Raw genomic sequence first — 19300 nt, forward strand, 5'->3', positions numbered from 1 at the left:
TTTTCATTTGAACTCTTCTGGTGGCACCTCATTGTGATTCTAAGGGTGCATTTCTCTGATGACTAATGATGTTGAGGACTTCTATGCGCTTATTGGCCGTCTGTCTATCTTTATTTGTGAAGCATCCATTCAAGTCTTTTGCCTAGTTTCTGTTAAGTCTGAGTTTTGGGTTTTTTTTTTTCTTTTAACTGAGCTGACTATTTTACTCTAGATACAAGTTCTTTGCAGGTATATAAGTCATGAACATTTTTTTGCCAGCCTGTGGCTGGCTGATTTATTTCTTAACAGTGTCTTCTGATGAGAAGGTTGATGTTTGATGAAGTCTAAGGGGCATGATAATAGCACATCATAGGGTCGGAATGAGGATCAATAAAGATAATACATGTCAAACGGTTAGTGTCATGCTGAAGCTGTGAATGCTGAGTCCCTGGCAGCAGCTGCTGGTGCTATAGTTACCGCTTTTACTATCATTACTTGTATCCCTAACCAGATCATAAATGCTTAATGAAGAAAGCATAATGTAATCTCTGCTCTCAGCTATCCCCAGGGTCTAGGACCTTGCTATTTCCGTACTAGACATGGATAAACATGACATGATAAGTGAGTTGCTGAGGAAGGCTGTGTTTTCCGTAGAAAGAAGAAGTGAGACGCAAGCACATCCGTCTGCACATGGAAGGCGCGCTGACCGCCCGGGACAAGGTCGGGGTGCAGGACTTTGTGCTGCTGGACGCGTACACCAGCGAATCTGCTTTTCTGGACAACCTCCGCAAGCGTTTCAGCGAGAATCTCATCTATGTAACGTAACTCATTTCTCAGCTGTTTTTCCTCCAGTGGTGGTTCCCTTCCGGTCTTTGGCCTTTAAAAAAAAATTATTTAATTTGTTTAGCTGCACTGGATGTTAGTTACAGCATGTAGGGTCTAGCTCCTTGACCAGGGATCAAACCTGGGCCCCCTGCATGGGGAGGGCGGAGTCGTAGCCCCTGAACCCGCAGGGAAGTCCCCCGGTCTCTAGTCCTGATGGTTGTGAACAGTGTCACTCTAGGTTAACCACCAGAGGGGGCGTGTCCAGGGACCACTGTCAGATGCCCTGTGGTCCTTTGTATTAAGACCTTTCTGGCTGCCCGTGCTGGAGACCTGACTAAAATCAGTCTAAGCCCCGAGAGAGAATCTGTCAACCTATGTAACTTCAGGGTCCAGAAGTAGATCCCTAGGGTCTAGGATGATGTCTTGAGGACTCTTTCCCATCCCTCTGCTTTCTTTTGCATAGTTTCCTTCTGCAGCAGCCTCTCTGCACAGTGGCAAGGTGGCTGCCAGCAGAACCAGGCCTTTCTTAACACACTAAGCGGAGCATTCTCGATCGCTTGGTTGTTAGTCTGTCCGCCCATGCCAGCTAGGTTTCCTGACAGTGGAGACATCTCCCCCCACCAACACAACCTGACTTATTTATTGTGTTGTATCCCCAGTACTGAAGGGGCACATGGGGATCGTAGCACATGATGGTCTTTGGCCAGAGCCATTTGCACCCTGGAATTCCTCACTAGTGCTTCGGTCTGTCCCTCTAGACATATATTGGGACCCTCCTTGTGTCTGTGAACCCATACCAGGAGCTGGGAATCTATACTCTGAGCCAGATGGAACTTTACCAAGGGGTCAGCTTCTTTGAACTGCCACCACATGTGTAAGTAGCTCCCATGGAATCAGCAATAGAAGTATTTTTCTCTTTCTGCCTCTCTTTCTCCCCCCTCTCTCCGTTCACCACATATGTCCACCTATTACCCACCCACCTACCCATCCATCCACCCACCCATCATCCATCCATCCATCCACTTGTCCATCCATCCACTTGTCCATCTATCCACTATCCATCCATCCACCTATCCATTCACCCACTTGTCTACTCATCCATCCATTCCCCCCCACACACACCCATCTATCCCTTCATCCATCCATTCATCCATCCACCCATTATTTATATAACTATCTATCCATCCACCCACACACTCACCCACATACTCACCCACCTATCCGTCCATCCATCCACTAGTCTACACATCCACCCATCCACCTACACATCCACCCACCCACCCATCCATCCATCCATCCATCCATCATCCACCCCATTCATCCATCCATCTATTGATCTATTCATCCACTTGTCTATTCATCCATCCATTCACCCACACACCCATCCACCCATCCGTCATCCACTCCATTCATCCATCCATCTACCTATCTACCCACCCACCCAACCTACCCATCCATCCACCCACTCATCTATCCATTCATATACCCATCCATCTACATTCTTGTTGCATGCTCATTAGGTTCTGTACCTCACTTAAATTACTCCCTTCTTCTGAAATAAATCTTTCAACACAATAGAAAACATCAGCAGATCATTATCAGATCTCTTTTTTTTTTTTCGATTATTTTTATTAGTTGGAGGCTAATTACTTCACAACATTGCAGTGGGTTTTGTCATACATTGACATGAATCAGCCATGGAGTTACATGTATTCCCCATCCCGATCCCCCCTCCCACCTCCCCCCCACCCGATTCCCCTGGGTCCTCCCAGTGCACCTGGCCCGAGCACTTATCTCATGCATCCCACCTGGGCTGGTGATCTGTTTCACCATAGATAATATATATGCTGTTCTCTCGAAACATCCCACCCTCGCCTTCTCCCACAGAGTCCAAAAGTCTGTTCTGTACATCTGTGTCTCTTTTTCTGTTTTGCATATAGGGTTATCATTACCATCTTTCTAAATTCCATATATATGTGTTAGTATGCTGTAATGATCTTTATCTTTCTGGCTTACTTCACTCTGTATAATGGGCTCCAGTTTCATCCATCTCATTAGAACTGATTCAAATGATTTCTTTTTAACGGCTGAGTAATATTCCATGGTGTGTATGTACCACAGCTTCCTTATCCATTCGTCTGCTGATGGGCATCTAGGTTGCTTCCATGTCCTGGCTATTATAAACAGTGCTGCGATGAACATTGGGGTGCACGTGTCTCTTTCAGATCTGGTTTCCTCGGTGTGTATGCCTAGAAGTGGTATTGCTGGGTCATATGGCAACAGACAAAGGATTAATCTCAAAAATATACAAGCAACTCCTGCAGCTCAATTCCAGAAAAATAAATGACCCAATCAAAAAATGGGCCAGATCTCGTTTTAATTGTGATGAAAACTGGAATCTTTGAATGACTGCTGCCACTAGTTACCTTCTCTGGGAAGTGGGTCGCTATAGTGCCACCTACTGGCGCTTGGCTATCATGGCCGCTGAGAAGGCCGGTGACTAGGAACTTACCAGGACTGGCGATCTGGAAGAAAAGCAATATCCTGCCTGGTCTGTATGTGACTCTGGGGCTTTGCTGAATTTCCCTCTTCTCCTCCTTGGTTGACTTTTGGGCTATTAAGGTCTTGCTTCCGTTTTCTTGGTGATTCACCTATTCCACTCCCAAGGCGTTTATAAATCTTTCTGCCTCGCCACCAGTAGCGATTACAGAAAAATACTCAGCTTTCAAACGGCCACATCCTACGAGTATACCCCGGGAAACCTTCCTGCTTCAGCTTCTGATCTTGTAGATAAAGCCTTTATAATAGTATCTCATCTTGTATCTAAAGCCTCTATAATAGTGCCCTAAGCTCTGTTTTTAAAACAGAAGTTTTTAATTCTTTTTGTTGTTTCCTATCTCTATATATTTAGTATTTTAGGTTTTGAAGGGGGAAAAATGAGCTCTTATATCTGTTTTATTATTTAATATTTAGACAAGATATTATTTCCACCTACATGTAATAGAACATCTCCTGGCGATGTAATTTAGTATGTAGATTATTCTTATAAGAAATGTTGATTGATTTTTTTTAATTGGTAAATTCTGAAAAATTTTTTTATTCCTGCCCCAAGTCTTCACTTTAACTTTTCTACTATTAGTGTTTGAGGGCTTCCCTGGTGGCTTAGACGGTAAAGAATCCACATGCAATGCAGGAGACCCAGATTCCATTCCTGGGTCGGTAAGATCCCCTGGAGAAGGGAATGGCTACCCACTCCAGTGTTCTTGCCTGGACAATCCCATGGACAGAGGAGCCTGGCAGGCTGCAGTCCATGGGGTTGCAAAGAGTCGGACATGATTGGGTGACTAATACACCTTAGATGTTTGCTATCTAGTGGGTAATGGTGAAGGTTTGCCAGCTCTCTGAGCTAGGTGCCTGGTACCACAATCTGGATGTGGCTTCCGAGAGGCCAGGTAGTTTGTCCTTCTGCTCTGATGGGCATCAGAGCCAAGGGAAGTAGTGTTATAGTCACACTCCTTCCTTTAAAAAAAAAAAAAAAAGATTTGTTTGCCTGCACTGATCTTTATTGCAGCAACATGGGATCTTTAGTTGTAGCCTATGAACTGTTAGTTGTGGCATGTGGGACCTAGTTCCCTGGCCAAGGATCAAACCTGGGCCCCCTGCTTTGGGAGCTCAGAGTCTTAGCCACTGGGCCGCCAGGGAAGGCCCTACTCCTGCCGTTTCTGTCTCACTCCTCCTCCAGCTATGCCGTAGCTGACAACGCTTACCGCATGATGTGCTCGGAGCTAAATAACCACTTCATCCTCATTTCTGGAGAGAGTGGGGCAGGGAAAACAGAGGCCTCCAAGAAGATCCTCCAGTATTTTGCAGTGACCTGCCCGATGACCGAGTCACTGCAGAGAGCCCGTGACAGACTGCTGTTCTCCAACCCAGTGTTGGAGGTAAGTGATCTCTAAGGACCTAGAAAGGGGAGTTCCAGGGAAGTCACTAAGGAAGAAGAGCCTCTGCTCGGGTGGGTCGGTCAAAATGGGCAGGTCTGGGAGTTAAGAAGAGAACAGATCACATGGGCAGTACAATCGGTTCCTTACATACGAACGGATTGCATTCTGATAGAGCGTTCGTTAAGTCCAATTTGTTTATAAGTCCAACAAGTTAGCCAAGTACCCAACTAACACAATCAGCGATACAGTACTGTGCTATAATAGGCTTATAATGCCTTTCACACAGATAATACATAAAAAAATAAACATTTTTAGTCTTACCGTACAGCACCTTGAAAAGTGCAGTGGTGTGGTACAGCAGCTGGCATCCAGGGGCTGGCATCGAGTGAACAGGCAGGAAGAGTGACTGCCTGGTAGGGGGAGAGGAGGTGGGACATGGCAGGCTGCATGTGACACATCGACTGACTTACATGACTGGACATGCAAATGCATGTTTGCATCTTTGAAAGCTCACACCTCGAAGGTTCATATATAGGGGACTTACTATGCTATTAATATATAGTTAATTGTGTTAATTGGGTACCTAGGCTAACTTTGTTGGGCTTACAAACATGCTTTCAGAACAGAACTTGTTTGTATGTAGGGGACTTACTGTATCGTGGTGATGGGTGTGACCTTGAAGTCCAGCAGGCATGGAGACTAATCCCAGGACGATCACGTACCAGCAAGCTTCTGCATATCATTCATATCCTGGAGCCAGTTCCCTATCTGGAAAGTGGATCTACTCATAGTACCTGCCTCTTAGGAGGTTTTGAGGATTAAACAATATGAATGCATAAAAAACAAGATGAATAAAAAAAAAAATGTGATTCTCTCATAGCTCAGTCAGTAAAGAATCCGACTGCAGTGCAGGAGACCCAGGTTCGATCCCTGGGTCAGGAAGATCCAGTGAAGAAGGGAATGGCAACCCACTCCAGTACTCTTGCCCGGAGAATCCCATGGACAGAGGAGCCTGGCAGGCTACAGTCCATGGGGTCGCAAGAGTCAGACACGACTTAGTGACTAAACCACCATGCATAAAAAGCACACAGCAGGATTAGTGAGCACTAAAATAATACTGTATTATTCATTAATATTTTTATTGATTAAAATAGTCTTGATTATTATTTTTACTACTGCAATTCTCTGATCTGTTGGATGATTTTGAGTATGTAATTTTCTCCTGTGTTTTTGTTGCTCTTTGTGTAAAAGGCATTTATGGTTGAAGGGATTTTCCCAGTAGACCTTTGGGCTGAACAGTTTGCATCTATGCTAAAGGAAGATGTCTGCTGATGGGGGCCAGCAGTGATGCCTTCTAGAACAGCCAGGGCCTAGGTTCCTATCTAGCTCTGCTTGCATGCGTGCTGAGTCACTACAGTCGTGTCCAACTCTTTGCAACCCACCAGTCTCCTCTGTCCATGGGATTCTCCAGGCAAGAATACTGGAGTGGGTTGCCGTGCCCTCCTCCAGAGGATCTTCCAGACTTAGGGACCGAACCTGCATCTCCTGCAACTCCTGCTTTGCAGGCAGATTCTTTACCACTGAGCCACCTGGGAAGCCCCAACCTCTCCTTCGGCCCTTTCTAATCTACTCCTAGAGTGGATTCTAGAGGGAAGATGTTTTTCCTTTCTTTTCTCTGGGTCCAACCCCAATATTTGGCATCAAATGCTCTGTAAATAGTGATTTCTTCTTAGCAGATAAAGTGTGGCTTCCATTCCTGGCTCCCCCTTCTCTCCTCCAATGAGGTCAGGAATTCTATGAACAGGAGAGCTTCAATGTCAACGAATGACAGATGGGTTCAGTGTCCTCTCCCTTTGTATTCCAAGGCTTTTGGAAATGCCAAAACACTCCGGAATGACAACTCCAGCAGATTTGGAAAATACATGGACATACAGTTTGACTTTAAGGTACACTGACGTTCCTATTACTGCTTCCTGGGGACCCCTTAACTTGAGAGCAACAGAAAGTCAACTCAAGGCACCCTAAGAGAGGAAGGGTTTTCTTCTTGGCTCAAATAGTTGAAAAGTCTAGGGTTAGCAATAGTTTTAGGAAATGCCAATAAAGACCATAATGACATAGCATATTAGTATGTGGGCAAAAATGAAAAAGTATGGTGATACCAGGTGTTGGCAAAGATGTGAATCATGAGGAATTCCAACACATAGCTGGTTCAAGGGCTGTATGTTGGTCAAACCCACTTGGAAGACAGTGTATCATCTTGGGGTGCTGAAATCACATCATCTAAGGTGGAGCCATTCCACTCCTGTAAATATTCCTACAGATGTGTAAGCATGGCCTCAACATCACTGCTCATGAAGGTAAAGGGACTGGAAAGAACCAACACATCTGGCCAGGACTGAATGCCTGTCAACAGGAGAAGGGCCCAATTGTGGGATACTCACACGATGAGGTGTTTTATGGCAGCGAGAGCATGTCAACACCAGCTGCATGCAACCTAGACAGGTCATGAGAATGTACGAGGTGTCAGCGAGATGCCATTTCTTACAAAGCTTGAAAACATTCCAGAGTAAATAATCTATTTACGTAGGCGTACGTGATTATATGACATGAGTTGGGAAACTTACATGGATAGGGTCAGATGGTAAATATTTTAGGCTTTGTGGACCGTACAGCCTCTGTCCCAGCCACTCAGCTCCACTGTTGTAGCATGAAAGTAGCCAGAGAAGATATACAACTTATTGTACAGAGTTTAAATGGGGGCTCATGCAAGTAGGAGGGGTAGGCAGAGTTCTCAGGGACATATAATTCCAAGTGACACCTTAGGCTAGAGAACAGTAGCTGGCTGAGCGCTTAGTACAGTGATGAAGACAGGCTGAGTAAGGATTTCCCAGAGGCTGAAACATGGGTTTCTGGTCATGCATGCACGGACTTTGAAAAAATTTTAATAGCATACATATTTTTAAGCTTTTTTTAGAATCCAACACATACTAAAATGGACACAACTCATGGCCACAGCTCAATAAATTTTTCCATTTGAATCTACCTGTGTAACCACCACTCATCTCAAGATATTAACATTTCCAACACCTTGAAATTTCTCCTATCCATCTCTGACAAATATCTGCCCCCTCCTTCCCAAAAGTTATCACTGTGCTGGCATCTATAATCACAGATTCATTTTGCTGGTTCTTGAGCTTCAGAATAAATGGAATTATATAGTTGTTCTGTTTCATGTCTGGCCTCTCTGAATCAGCATGTCTTGTAAGATTCAACTGTGTCGCTGCATGGAGTTGTTAATTTTTTGATTGCTCAACTTTTATCACTGTTTATCTGTTCTCCTGTGATGGACATTTGGGTTGTTTCCAGTCTGGGGCTAGCTATTGCAAGCAGTGCTCTGAACATTCTTGTACCTCTTTCAGTAGATATAAGCACTCATTTATGCTGGGTGTATACCCAGAAGTTGCATTGCTGGAATCTTACCAGCAATGTTATAACTGAGAGTTCCAGTTTTTCCATGCTCTTGCCAACATTTGGCATTGTCAGTCCTTTAAATCTTAGGCATTCTGGTGGCATATAGTGGTTTCTCACTATAGTTTAAATTTGTACCTCCCTCAATTTTAATGAAGTTTTGCTCATTGGTCTCTGAAAGATCCTCTTGTAGTATATTAAAGTCTTTTGCTCATTTTTAACTGGGTAATCATTTCTCACTGATTGGTGAGTGTTCAATATATGTCATGGAATACAAATCCTTCATTGACTATATTATTTAAAACAATAATTAAGACAATAATAATTAATATTGGCATAAGAATATATTGACATTAAGAGGCTGATGGCCCAGAACAGAGGCTAGAAGCGCACCGGCTCTCCTTACCTATATGGTCACCAGACTTATGACCAAAGCATCACTGAGATTCAGTATCAATAAAATTGTCTTTCCAATAAGTGGGGGTCAACCGGAAATCCATATGGATAAAGAGAACTTTGGCCCCTGTTTCACTCCATATACAAAAATTAAATCATGATGGATCATAGTCATCATGATAAACATGGATGGTAAAACAATTTATTCTAAGTGAAAACAGAAAATATCTTTATCACCTTGGGGGGGTTAGGAGTGGAACCCAGAAAACGTGACTCTTAGAAGAGGGATAGACCAGGTTGGTTCAGACTCACAATTTCAGTTCATCAGGAGACACCAGTAAGAGAGTGGCCTTGACTGTTGTCTTGGCTGGATTTTTGTTCTCTCTTGAAGGGCATCCCTGTAGGTGGGCATATCATCAGTTACCTGATAGAAAAGTCTCGAGTCGTCTCTCAGAATCAGGGCGAGCGGAATTTCCACATCTTCTACCAGCTGCTGGCGGGTGGAGAAGCGGAGCTCCTTGCCTGCCTGGGACTGCAGCGAGACCCCCAGCTGTATAAATACCTCTCGCAGGTTGGAAGGACCATAACGTGTCTCTGCTGCCCCTTTGCTGGTGGGGGGGGGGTTGGTTCTGTGGGATGTTCAGTAACTTCCTCATGGCCATATTACTGGATCCTGATGCCACAGTGCCTTTGGAAATGGCTCAAGCACTTCACCAGTATTATTTTGATTGATCTCATGATCTTCTGTGACTTTGGCCCGTGCTCTGCAGTATATTTGCACTGTTTCCAAACCTCTAGGTGTTCTTTAAGGTCTGACTTAAACTAGCCTTGTCTTTGAACGAGAGGGAGTCCGTGGTGCTGGTTGCGTGGGAGGGGTATTTGGGAGGTTCAAGATTTAACATCCCAGTTCACTGGTGAGTATTTTCATGGTACGACATCTTTGTTTTCACCATGCAACAAGGAACTCTTTTAAAATGATGAATCTTCAGGTAATCAGGAAAAATCTGTACTACAAAAGCAAAATAATAATTTAAAAAACCCTCATCTAGAAGATTTTCCCTTTAAATTGTAACACTGGTAGTCTGTTACTTATTTAAAAGACAACCTCTAGACTTAGTGGGAAAACTCTTTTCACACCTCCTGTATTATCTGTATTTCTCTAGATACCAAACTTTTATTTCCTTCAGGGAAGGTCTCCTTCTATCTACTCCTACCTTGAAGTTTTTGATGTTGGTTATTAAGTGTATCAAGGTAGTTTTCTTGAATTTAAACATTGTTATTTACTGTATGTGTTAGTAGATATTTACTGAGATAAATGTCTTCAATTTATTCAACAAAAATGGCAAGAAAGCCTACTTTAAAAAAACACACACACAAAAAGATATACTACTGATGTGTATCTTTGAAAGTTTTCTCAGAACAGATTTTTTTTTTTTTTCCAGAACAGATTTTTAAACAAAATTCCGAATTTGAAAAAAGCTGCAGTTGGCAAATTATCAGGTGCTAGACAAGTAGAATAAAACCTATTTTTTCCACAGCTCAAAACATTATAGAATTAGCTTTTTAATGCTTGCAGGGAAAACTTTTGACACCTGACTGTCCTTATAAAAGTGCTGGTAAGCAGCCCAATTCTGTGTCAACAGGGTCGCTGTGCCAAAGAGCCGTCTGTTAATGACAAGAATGACTGGAAGACTGTTTCCAGTGCCTTTTCTGTCATCGATTTTACCAAAGATGATCTTGAGGTATGAGCCCCTCGGGGGTGGAGCTCCCTGTGGTCGGGCCTGGGGTTGGGGAAACCATCCTGGTTTCCTGGTGATGACAGAGTTGCCAGAGTGAGCAAACAAAGATAAACTACTTTTTAGTAGAAGTATGTCCCAACATTGTTGCCAGAGTGAGCAAATAAAGATACAGGATACCTAGGAATGCTGAATTTCAGATAAACTACTTTTTAGTAGAAGTATGTCCCAACATTGTGTGGGGCAAGTTTCGTGCTAAAAAAAAATTAGACATTGCTTACTAACACAACATTGTGAAGCATCATTAATCCAATAAAAATTTTTAACTATAAAGAATTAAGCATTAGACATTGCTTATTTGAAATTTGAACTTTAGTTGGGCATTCTGCATTTTATCCAGCAGATCCAAGTTTTCCCAGTATTGGGTGCCAGCAGGGAGTCGTGTTTCTTCTTCCTCTCAAACCCAGTCTCAAATATTTAATCCTCTAGAGTACTAGGAATATCATTTATTTATTTATTTTTCATTTATTTTATATTGGAACAAGTTGGACCAAATTGTAGGGTTTATAAACATTTTGTTTTTATATCTTTTTGTCTTTTTGGGGGGGGAGGTGAGGAGGGATTGTGAAACTGTTGACCTTTCAAGGACCAGAATATAATTTTTGAAAAATTTACATGTGTGTGTGTGTATCTGGGGCCATGGCATTTGAACACTGGATGGCTTATAGGCAGGGGACAAAGGGAGGTACCAGAATAGTGGTGCTCCACGCTGGACATAAGTGAGGGAGCATCCTGCCCTCCCCTGAGGTTCCTTCCCCTTCCCCTAATATCAGAAGTGGATGAGAGCCCACAGGGCCAATTCCTGGGGAAGGATCTGTGATCTCCAGGCTGCAGTTAGGGGTGGGCCGGCTCTCCCCGGGTACCACCTCTGGTGGTGTTTACCGATCAGGCGGCCGCGTCCTCCCTCCCTGCCCTCCTCACCACTCCCCACGTTCCTAGAATCTCTTTGGAATTATTGCCAGTGTTCTGCACCTGGGGAACATTTGTTTTGAAGAGAACCAGCAAGGCTGTGCCTCTGTACCAGACACTCACGAGATCAAATGGATCGCCAAGGTGATGGTCCGCTTTGGGAGAGTGGGTGGGCGGGCAGGAGAGGCCCCAGACCCTGTCAGAGGGGCAGGGGAGCAAGGTGGCTGTGTGCCCGTGTCCCAGAAGGCTGCCGTCTTCCCTCCCACTTGACACTGGTTAGCAGGTGGGCAAGGGAGTGAGCAAAAGCCAGTCGGCTGAAAGACCGAACATGGTCTGTGTTGCACAGATATGGTCTGTGTTGCACAGATGTGGTCTGCGTCGCCCCAGAACACGATTAGCAGGAGGGAAAGGTGAACCTGGGCCTGGAGACACCACTGACTTGTTCCTCGGGAGTCAAGTTGGGTTGCTGAATGGCATTTTGTTTTCCACTTATTCAGCTCCTAGGGGTCCACCCATGGGTCCTTCTGGAAGCTCTCACCCATAGAAAAATTGAAGCCAAAACAGAGGAGGTAAAAATGGCTCTGGGGGGAAATGTGCCCACCCTCCCTGCTGCTCTGCCAGTAGGATGGTGGCCCCAGGGGAGGCCAGACTCCTGAATCCTGCCCACCAGGTCCTGTGTGGTCCAACTTCTGTCAGCCTCTCCGGCCTTAACCTCCCTGATCCCCCGACATCCCACCATCACGAGCTCTTGGTGCTTCACGCCCTCCCTGCCTTCCCTCCGTGGAGTCTTTGCGTATACTATTCCCTCTGCTGAAACACCCTTCCCTGTGCTTCACCTAGTTAAGGCCTCCCCATCCTTCAGTTCCTAGGGATCACTTCCTCAAAGCCCCTCCCCTGCTCATCCCACCTCTGCCCTAAAGCAGCATGTATATCTCCTTATAGCGCTGGTCACTCTCAGCTTCAGAACCATGTGACGCTTCTTTGTGTGACTTGTTGAATGCTGTGCAGCGCTCATTCATTCAGGCATGTCCGACTCTTTGCAAACCCATGGACTGTAGCCCACCAGGGTCCTCTGTCCATGGGAGGCTCCAGGCAAGAATGCTGGAGTGGGCTGCCATGCCCTCCTCCAGGGGACCTTCCCTACCCAGGGGTCGAGCCTGCGTCTCTTATGTCTACGGCATTGCGAGGCAGGCTCTTTACCAGTAGTGTCACCTGGGAAGCCCTGGCTCGTTGAATGCCCTCTGCCAAGTATGAGCCCGCAGAGGCTGAAGCTGTTTGTCTTGGTTGAGGCTGTATCTCAGCACAGTGCCCGGCACTCGAGAAACAGCACAGGCGGGAGGTTCTTCCCCCATCAAGTATCCTTCCCTAGTCATCTTTACTTCATTCATTTATTTGGCTGTGCCAGGCCTTCATTGCGGCACATGGGATCTAGTTCCCTGACCAGGGATTGAACCTGGGTCCCCTGCCTTGGGAGCCCAGTCTTAGCCCCTGGACCATCAGGGAAGACCGCCCTCCTCCCCCAGTCATCTTTAAAGCCTGGGTTGAAAACTCTGGGGGCTTTTTAAATTTTTTAACCTCTGTAATGAAGTACCTGTTGTTCTTCTCAGGTGATCTGCCCCCTGACACTAGAGCTCTCTGCCTACGCTAGAGACGCAATGGCAAAGGCTGTTTATGGGCGAACGTTTACTTGGCTGGTCAACAAAATCAATTCCTCCTTAGTGAACAAGGTTGGTCCACGCATATGGGGTGCCTTGGGCTCTTTAACATGGCCATGTTTTAAAACCAACATCTTTAAAGAATTTGTGAGAATTGAGTGTAAGCTGCTGGTGGGCAGAGATACTGTCTTTCCATGTCTACATTTCCAGTCCCTAGCACACAGTAAGCTCACAAAAATGCACTGACAAAGATGTTGTCAGTATGTCCCGAAGTCTGGGATGCACAGCATTTGAAGTGTATACAGAACCTTTTCATTTTTTTAACAGTAGCATATTTTAATGTGTATAAGAAAAAAAACAAGACAGCTCCTTTGAACTCACCCTAAGGGTATATTTCCTTTTTAAGCGGAATTATTTAAATTAAAAAGGGAGTTGACGCAAAGCTGGAAGTTGAGGCCGTAATATGAGGGCACCTGTGTGCGTGGATGTGGTGAGACTCGTGGAGGAAATGTGCAAAGGATGGATTTGGAAACACTGACTCAGCACATCATGCAGAATGCCACATTGTGCCCCTTAAGAAGAAAAGTCATTTTCTCTTAAAATAGCTATCCTTGCCTGACAGCACTTGGCCCCCTGTTGAAAATGATGTCCAAAATACCTGCTTTCTCTCCTGGATGAACATCTTCCTGCTGTCAGTAGCTTCTTCCCTTCTTCCTCCCCTCCCTCCCTCTCTCCATCTCTCTCTTTCTTTCCCTTCCTCTTCTCTTCCTTTTTCTCTCTCTCTCTTCTTTTTTTGGACTGAATGTGGGCTTGGGGGGCTGAGGAGGGCTGAAGCAAGGAAGTGAATCAGAAAGGGAAGATCACTCTGTCTACTCTGATGATATATGGAAGCCGGGATGGGACCTAGGGAGGCTGCAGGTAGGAGGAGGCAGGATGGGAAAGTTATCTCCACCCTGTTTCTTCTGAAAGCCATTGCTGGAGAGATAAGATTTATAGCCACATCCCAGATTCAGGGGCAGTTGCCAGATATTGAGTGTTACAAGGTAAACAACCTCAATGATTAATGCTGTGTGTCACTTTGACTAGGACTTTCCTGGAAAAACTGTGATTGGATTGCTGGATATCTATGGGTTTGAAGTCTTCGACAAGAATGGGTGAGTTTGTTTGAGTTCATTGTGATCCACTGGTTCTTCATTTTCCTTTAAGGTCTGAGTCTGGTTTATGGCATTTCTGATGTTATTGGAACTCATTTTCCTGTTTCTAGAAATTCTCCAGGTTTGCATAGCCCCTGCCTCATAAACTTTTCTAAACCAGAATAACTATTAAAAACGTGAATGTCTTTTAGTTTGACTCTTCTTATCAGTTTATTAAATTATTTGTTTAATAAGGACTTCAGTTTTCTGTATGGAAAAAGCATCCTTAAAAATAAGTAAATACAATTTTTAAAAAAAAAACTTGGCTTACTCACATAGCTTTAGTTACTTAAATCTTTTGCACCTCCAGTTTTGAACAGTTCTGTATAAATTACTGCAATGAGAAACTCCAGCAACTATTAATTGAGAGAACCCTAAAAGCGGAACAGGCAGAATATGAAATGGAAGGTATAGAGGTAAATGTTTCAATGTCTTCTCCTCATTTGATTTCTTAACCAAGCAAAAGACATTTCCATGAGAAATATTTCATTGGAGGTTTTTCCTGATGAATGCTAAGAATTATTTTTCACTCCTTCTCTGCTTGTTTCCTGGGAAATTATTTTGATATTCAGCAAGTATTCTTTTTGAACTGTTAGAGATAAAAATCAGATTTGGAAAAGAAAAGTTGGACAATCAATTTAAAAGAAATATATCTGATGCTCAATCTTAATCCTTCCTGGAGAATTCTTTCCTCATTGTCATTTTAGTGGGAACCAATTCAGTATTTCAACAACAAGATCATCTGTGATTTGGTAGAAGAGAGACACAAAGGAATCATTTCCATTCTGGTGAGAAAATTAACGTTGACTTGGGGCCCATTCCATGGTATCCTCAATACTCGGAAGATCTGTTCCCCAGTGTGACAAAGAGTTAAGAGTGAAATCCACTGGATTATTGAAGGATCCAGGTTGAACTCTTTTGTTGAATTTTTGCTCCAAGTTTTAGACTGAGCTTCCCCCTCTTATTCAAATTCATCTACGGTTTGCCGTAGGTGGATTCAGAGAGCATAGAAATCTTGCTTTGTAAGAATTGTCTTACCACCCTGAACCCAGTATTTGTTTGTTTTAATAAAAGCTAGTGTTGATTCATTAAAAAATATTTTATATTAGACTGTAGTGCTAGTTTCGGGTATACAGAAAGTGATTCAGTTACATATATACATATATCTGTTCTTTTTCAAATTCTTTCCCCATTTAGGTTATTACAGAATACTGAGCATAGTTCCCTGTGCTATAAGTAGGTCTTTGTTGGTTATCTGTTTTAAATATAGTAGCATGTTTATGTCAATCTTGATTCATTTTTTTAAAGCTTTATTTCTCAGTCATGTTACATGTTATGGGTCTGCAAGTGGTGGATGTAGAAGACGTTCTCTGCTTCTGTCTTTTGGCCATACTACTTGGCATGGAGGATCTTAGTTCCCTGACCAGGGATTGAACCCACTCTCCTTGCAGTGGAAGCACAGAGTTCTAGCCACTGGACCACCGTGGAATTCTTTTGATTCATTTTTGTTTTTGAGATAGTCAATTAAACGTTATCACTGTTGAGGACCCAAAACAGGAAGTAAAAACAGCTTGTGAACTACAGAAGGTTAGACTTAGCTAGTTTTATGGCTTGCTTTTCCTGAAGGCTTTGCTCCTCATTGAAGAGGGTATGTTGTTGGCCAGCTGGCCAAGACTGGTTAAGAGACATTGAAGTTGAGCGTCTCAGCTGGTTATGGAAGTTGTAAAGTGTCCCTGGGAAGTCTTTGGAAATAGACGTCAGATAGGTGGGAGAGCTGACTTTTCATGGAGTTTCCCTCTGGTTCCACGGTTCCCTAATCAGATTTGATAAGATGGATTACCCCTTCCTCCCCCTGGAAATGTTGACCCAGACTTGTGCACAGATGATATATTTCAATCCACTGCATTTTGCCACAGCTGCTGGGAGCATTTAAACTTGGAATTGATGGAGTGTGGTGCTGTGACAGAAGACTTCTGTTTCTGTTTTGAAGGATGAAGAATGTATTCGTCCTGGCCCTGCTACAGACTTGAGTTTCCTGGAGAGGTTGGAGGAGAAAGTGGGAAAGCACGCCCACTTTGAAACGTAGGGGTCTCATCTGCCAGGCTGTTGCATGGGGGACAGTCATGTAGTTGTATAGTTGACTTCTAGTGTGTATATATGTGTGTGTGTATATATATATATATACATGGCTGTGCTGGGTCTTAGTCATGGCATACAGAATCTTTAGCTGCAGCATGCAAACTCTTTTGTTATGGCCTGTGGGATCTTGTTCCTGGACCAGGGATTAAGCCTGGATCCCCTCCATTAGAAGCATGGAGTCTGACCACTGGACCACCAGTGAAGTCCCCTATATAGTTGACCTTTGAACAATACTGGCTTGAACTGTACAGATCCACTTATACATGGGTTTTGTTTTTTTTTTCCCCAAAAGTAAATGCCATAGTACTACGTGACCCCATCCCCTGTTGGTTGAATCCATGGATACAGAAGGCCAACTATGAGTTACACACAATTTGGTGACTGTGTAGAATCCCTAAGCCCCATGTTGTTCAAGGGTCAACTGTACATCCATTTTCTTAGGTATGTGGACAGTTATCCCCAGTAGTATGAAAGTGAAAGTGAAATTTGCTCAGTCGTGTCCGACTCTTTGCGACCCCATGGACTATACAGTCCATGGAGTTCTCTAGGCCAGAATACTGGAGTGGGTATTCTTTCACTTCTCCAGGGGATCTTCCCAACCCAGGGATCAAACCCAGGTCTTCTGCATTGCAGGCCGATTCTTTACCAGCTGAGCCACAGGAAAGCCCCCTTAGCATAGCTTCCCAATAGTATAGCTATTACTAATTTGGTTTTGGCTGGGCTGTGCAGCATCTTAGTTCCTCAACCAGAGATCTAAGCCATGCCCTCTGCATTGGGAGCTCAGAGTCTTAACCACGGGACTGCCAGGGAAGTCCCTAGCTACTAACTCATACATAGAAATAGCATGATGATACACCAGCTGCTCAACTGTCTTTGGTAGGAGTCAAGCTCATGTGCATTCCAAGTAGAATTCTTGTTTTAAGATTTTGTGTCTTTATTTATCATCATTTCATTTTGGGCATGTCCACATGCATGACATAGTAAAAAAAAATTCAAGTGTAAAACACATGCAGTGATGTGTGTAGATCTGAAGTGTGCAACCTGGTGAATTATTACATATGTGTGTACCCACATCACCACCCCACAGACACAGAGCATTTACAGAGTCCCAGAAAGTCAACTAGAATGTAACACACTCTGAGACGAGGAGGAGCGAATTTAAGGGCATGTGCTCTGGAGTCATAGGGACTTGGTTTTGAATCCCAGCTCAGGCACTTAATAGACACGTGACTTTGGGCAAGCAGTAAGTACTCCTGAGTTTGAGTTTTCCCTTCTACAAGATGGGATACTTAATATGCCTGCCATATAGCACTGCAAATGATCACGTAAATCACCTAGTGTAATTTCTGGCCATGGCACATATATGGTAGTGTCTTTATCAAACCTATAGAGTACTGAAAGGATAAGTGAATGGAATTGGACAAGTATATGAATCAAGATTGCAAAAATAGGACTTCCCTGGTGGCTCAGTGGTAAGGAATCTGCCTCCCAATTCAGGAGACACAGGTTTGGGAAGATCCTGGTCTGGGAAGATCCCACCTGCCTTGCAGCAACTAAGCTCATGCACCACAACTACTGAGCCTGTCTGTGCTCTGGACCCTGGGAACTGCAACTCCTGGAGCCCTGGAGCCCATGCTCGGCAACGGGAGAGAAGTCCCGTTCTCCGCAACTAGAGAAATGTCCAAGCAGCAACAAAGACCCAGCACAGCCAAGAATTAATGAATACATTTCTCTTTAAAGATTGGAAAAATAAACTGTAACATCTTTACAAATGGGATAATATATGACCAGGAGAATGAACAATCTAAATACATGCAATGACGCAGATAAATCACAAAATCATGTAATCAAGGGAAATCAGACACACAAGAGTACACACTATATGCTTCCATTTCCCTAGAGTATAAAAACAGGTTAAAAACAACCTATTCTGTTAGATGTCGGATTGTACCTGGAAAGGGCTCAAGGTGGGGGGTTCTCAGGGACTAGAAATGTTCTGTCTTTTGATCTGGTGATATTTACACAGGAGAATTCGGTTTGCAGAAATTCATTGAGCTGTGCAGTTCAGATATGTGTGCTATCAATATACTTGTATATGCTTTTCAAGAACAGTTGTAAAAAATTGTAGATCACCCGAATCTGAAAAACAATATTTCGTGAGTATTTTAGTCTCTCCACGTCATAAAAATGTAAAGTAGTAAAATTGGTTTTTAGTCATCACCAAGAAAAATGAACATTATTTCATTGTACAAATAAATGTGTCTATGTGACTCTTGTATATTTTTCATCCTTCAGTGCTCGTGAGAAGGAAGGGTCTAATGTTAGTGAGACCTCGGTCTGTAGCGGGAAGAAATAGCTGAAATAGATTTCAGTGCTGACCTTCAGCTGGTTGTCACAATCCTAAACAGGTCTTGTGCTTTATACGTTGGTGCATTTTGTCGCAGTGAGGTAGAAAGGTTCAGCCCCCGTCTGTTTCTGTCCTGCTATAGCCGGAAGTTGGCGGGTCCGAAGGGCAGAAAGAAGATTGGCTGGATGGAGTTCCAGCTCTTCCACTACGCGGGAGAGGTCACATACTGCACCAGGGGTGAGTGTCTGGGGGGTAAAGGTCACAGGTCACAGCCATGCAGGTGCCCCCGAGTCCACTCTAAACATGCTGCATATCCATCTCAAATGCTCCCTAGCCCCACTGCAATCACGACATTTCAGAAGTATTTTGGGGACTTCCCTGGTGGTCCCGTGGCTAACCATGCTTTAAACGCAAGCATGGTTGGGGAGCTAAGATTGCACATGAATCGCAGCCAAAAAAACAAAATGTAAAACAGAAGCAATATATATATTAAAAAAAAAAACAGAAGCAATATTGTAATAAATTCAATAAAGACTTTAAAAATGTTCCACATCAGAAAAATACTTTTAAAAGTATTATAAAATGTAGTAATTTTATATGTAACTGCTTTATGGAGATAATTCACAGTGCCTCTGTTTCACTCCTTTAAAGT

General features: G+C 43.7%; 1 protein-coding gene across 1 annotated transcript in view; it reads left to right on the forward strand.

Annotated features, from left to right (window-relative positions):
* The first annotated feature begins 639 nt into the window (after positions 1-639).
* The window catches only part of MYO1H (myosin IH), a 37565-nt gene continuing 18904 nt past the window's right edge, over positions 640-19300 (forward strand). The window contains exons 1-14 of the mRNA XM_065903973.1: positions 640-795; positions 1563-1678; positions 4547-4745; positions 6611-6691; positions 9001-9180; positions 10253-10351; positions 11345-11458; positions 11812-11883; positions 12922-13041; positions 14056-14123; positions 14473-14578; positions 14870-14950; positions 16153-16244; positions 18791-18885. Coding sequence (XP_065760045.1) covers positions 670-795; positions 1563-1678; positions 4547-4745; positions 6611-6691; positions 9001-9180; positions 10253-10351; positions 11345-11458; positions 11812-11883; positions 12922-13041; positions 14056-14123; positions 14473-14578; positions 14870-14950; positions 16153-16244; positions 18791-18885 — 1549 coding nt within the window. The 5' untranslated portion in view covers positions 640-669. The remainder of the gene's footprint in view (positions 796-1562; positions 1679-4546; positions 4746-6610; positions 6692-9000; positions 9181-10252; positions 10352-11344; positions 11459-11811; positions 11884-12921; positions 13042-14055; positions 14124-14472; positions 14579-14869; positions 14951-16152; positions 16245-18790; positions 18886-19300) is intronic.

This window comes from Muntiacus reevesi, chromosome 13 (assembly GCF_963930625.1).
Source record: "Muntiacus reevesi chromosome 13, mMunRee1.1, whole genome shotgun sequence".
Classification (NCBI taxonomy): Eukaryota; Metazoa; Chordata; class Mammalia; order Artiodactyla; family Cervidae; genus Muntiacus; species Muntiacus reevesi.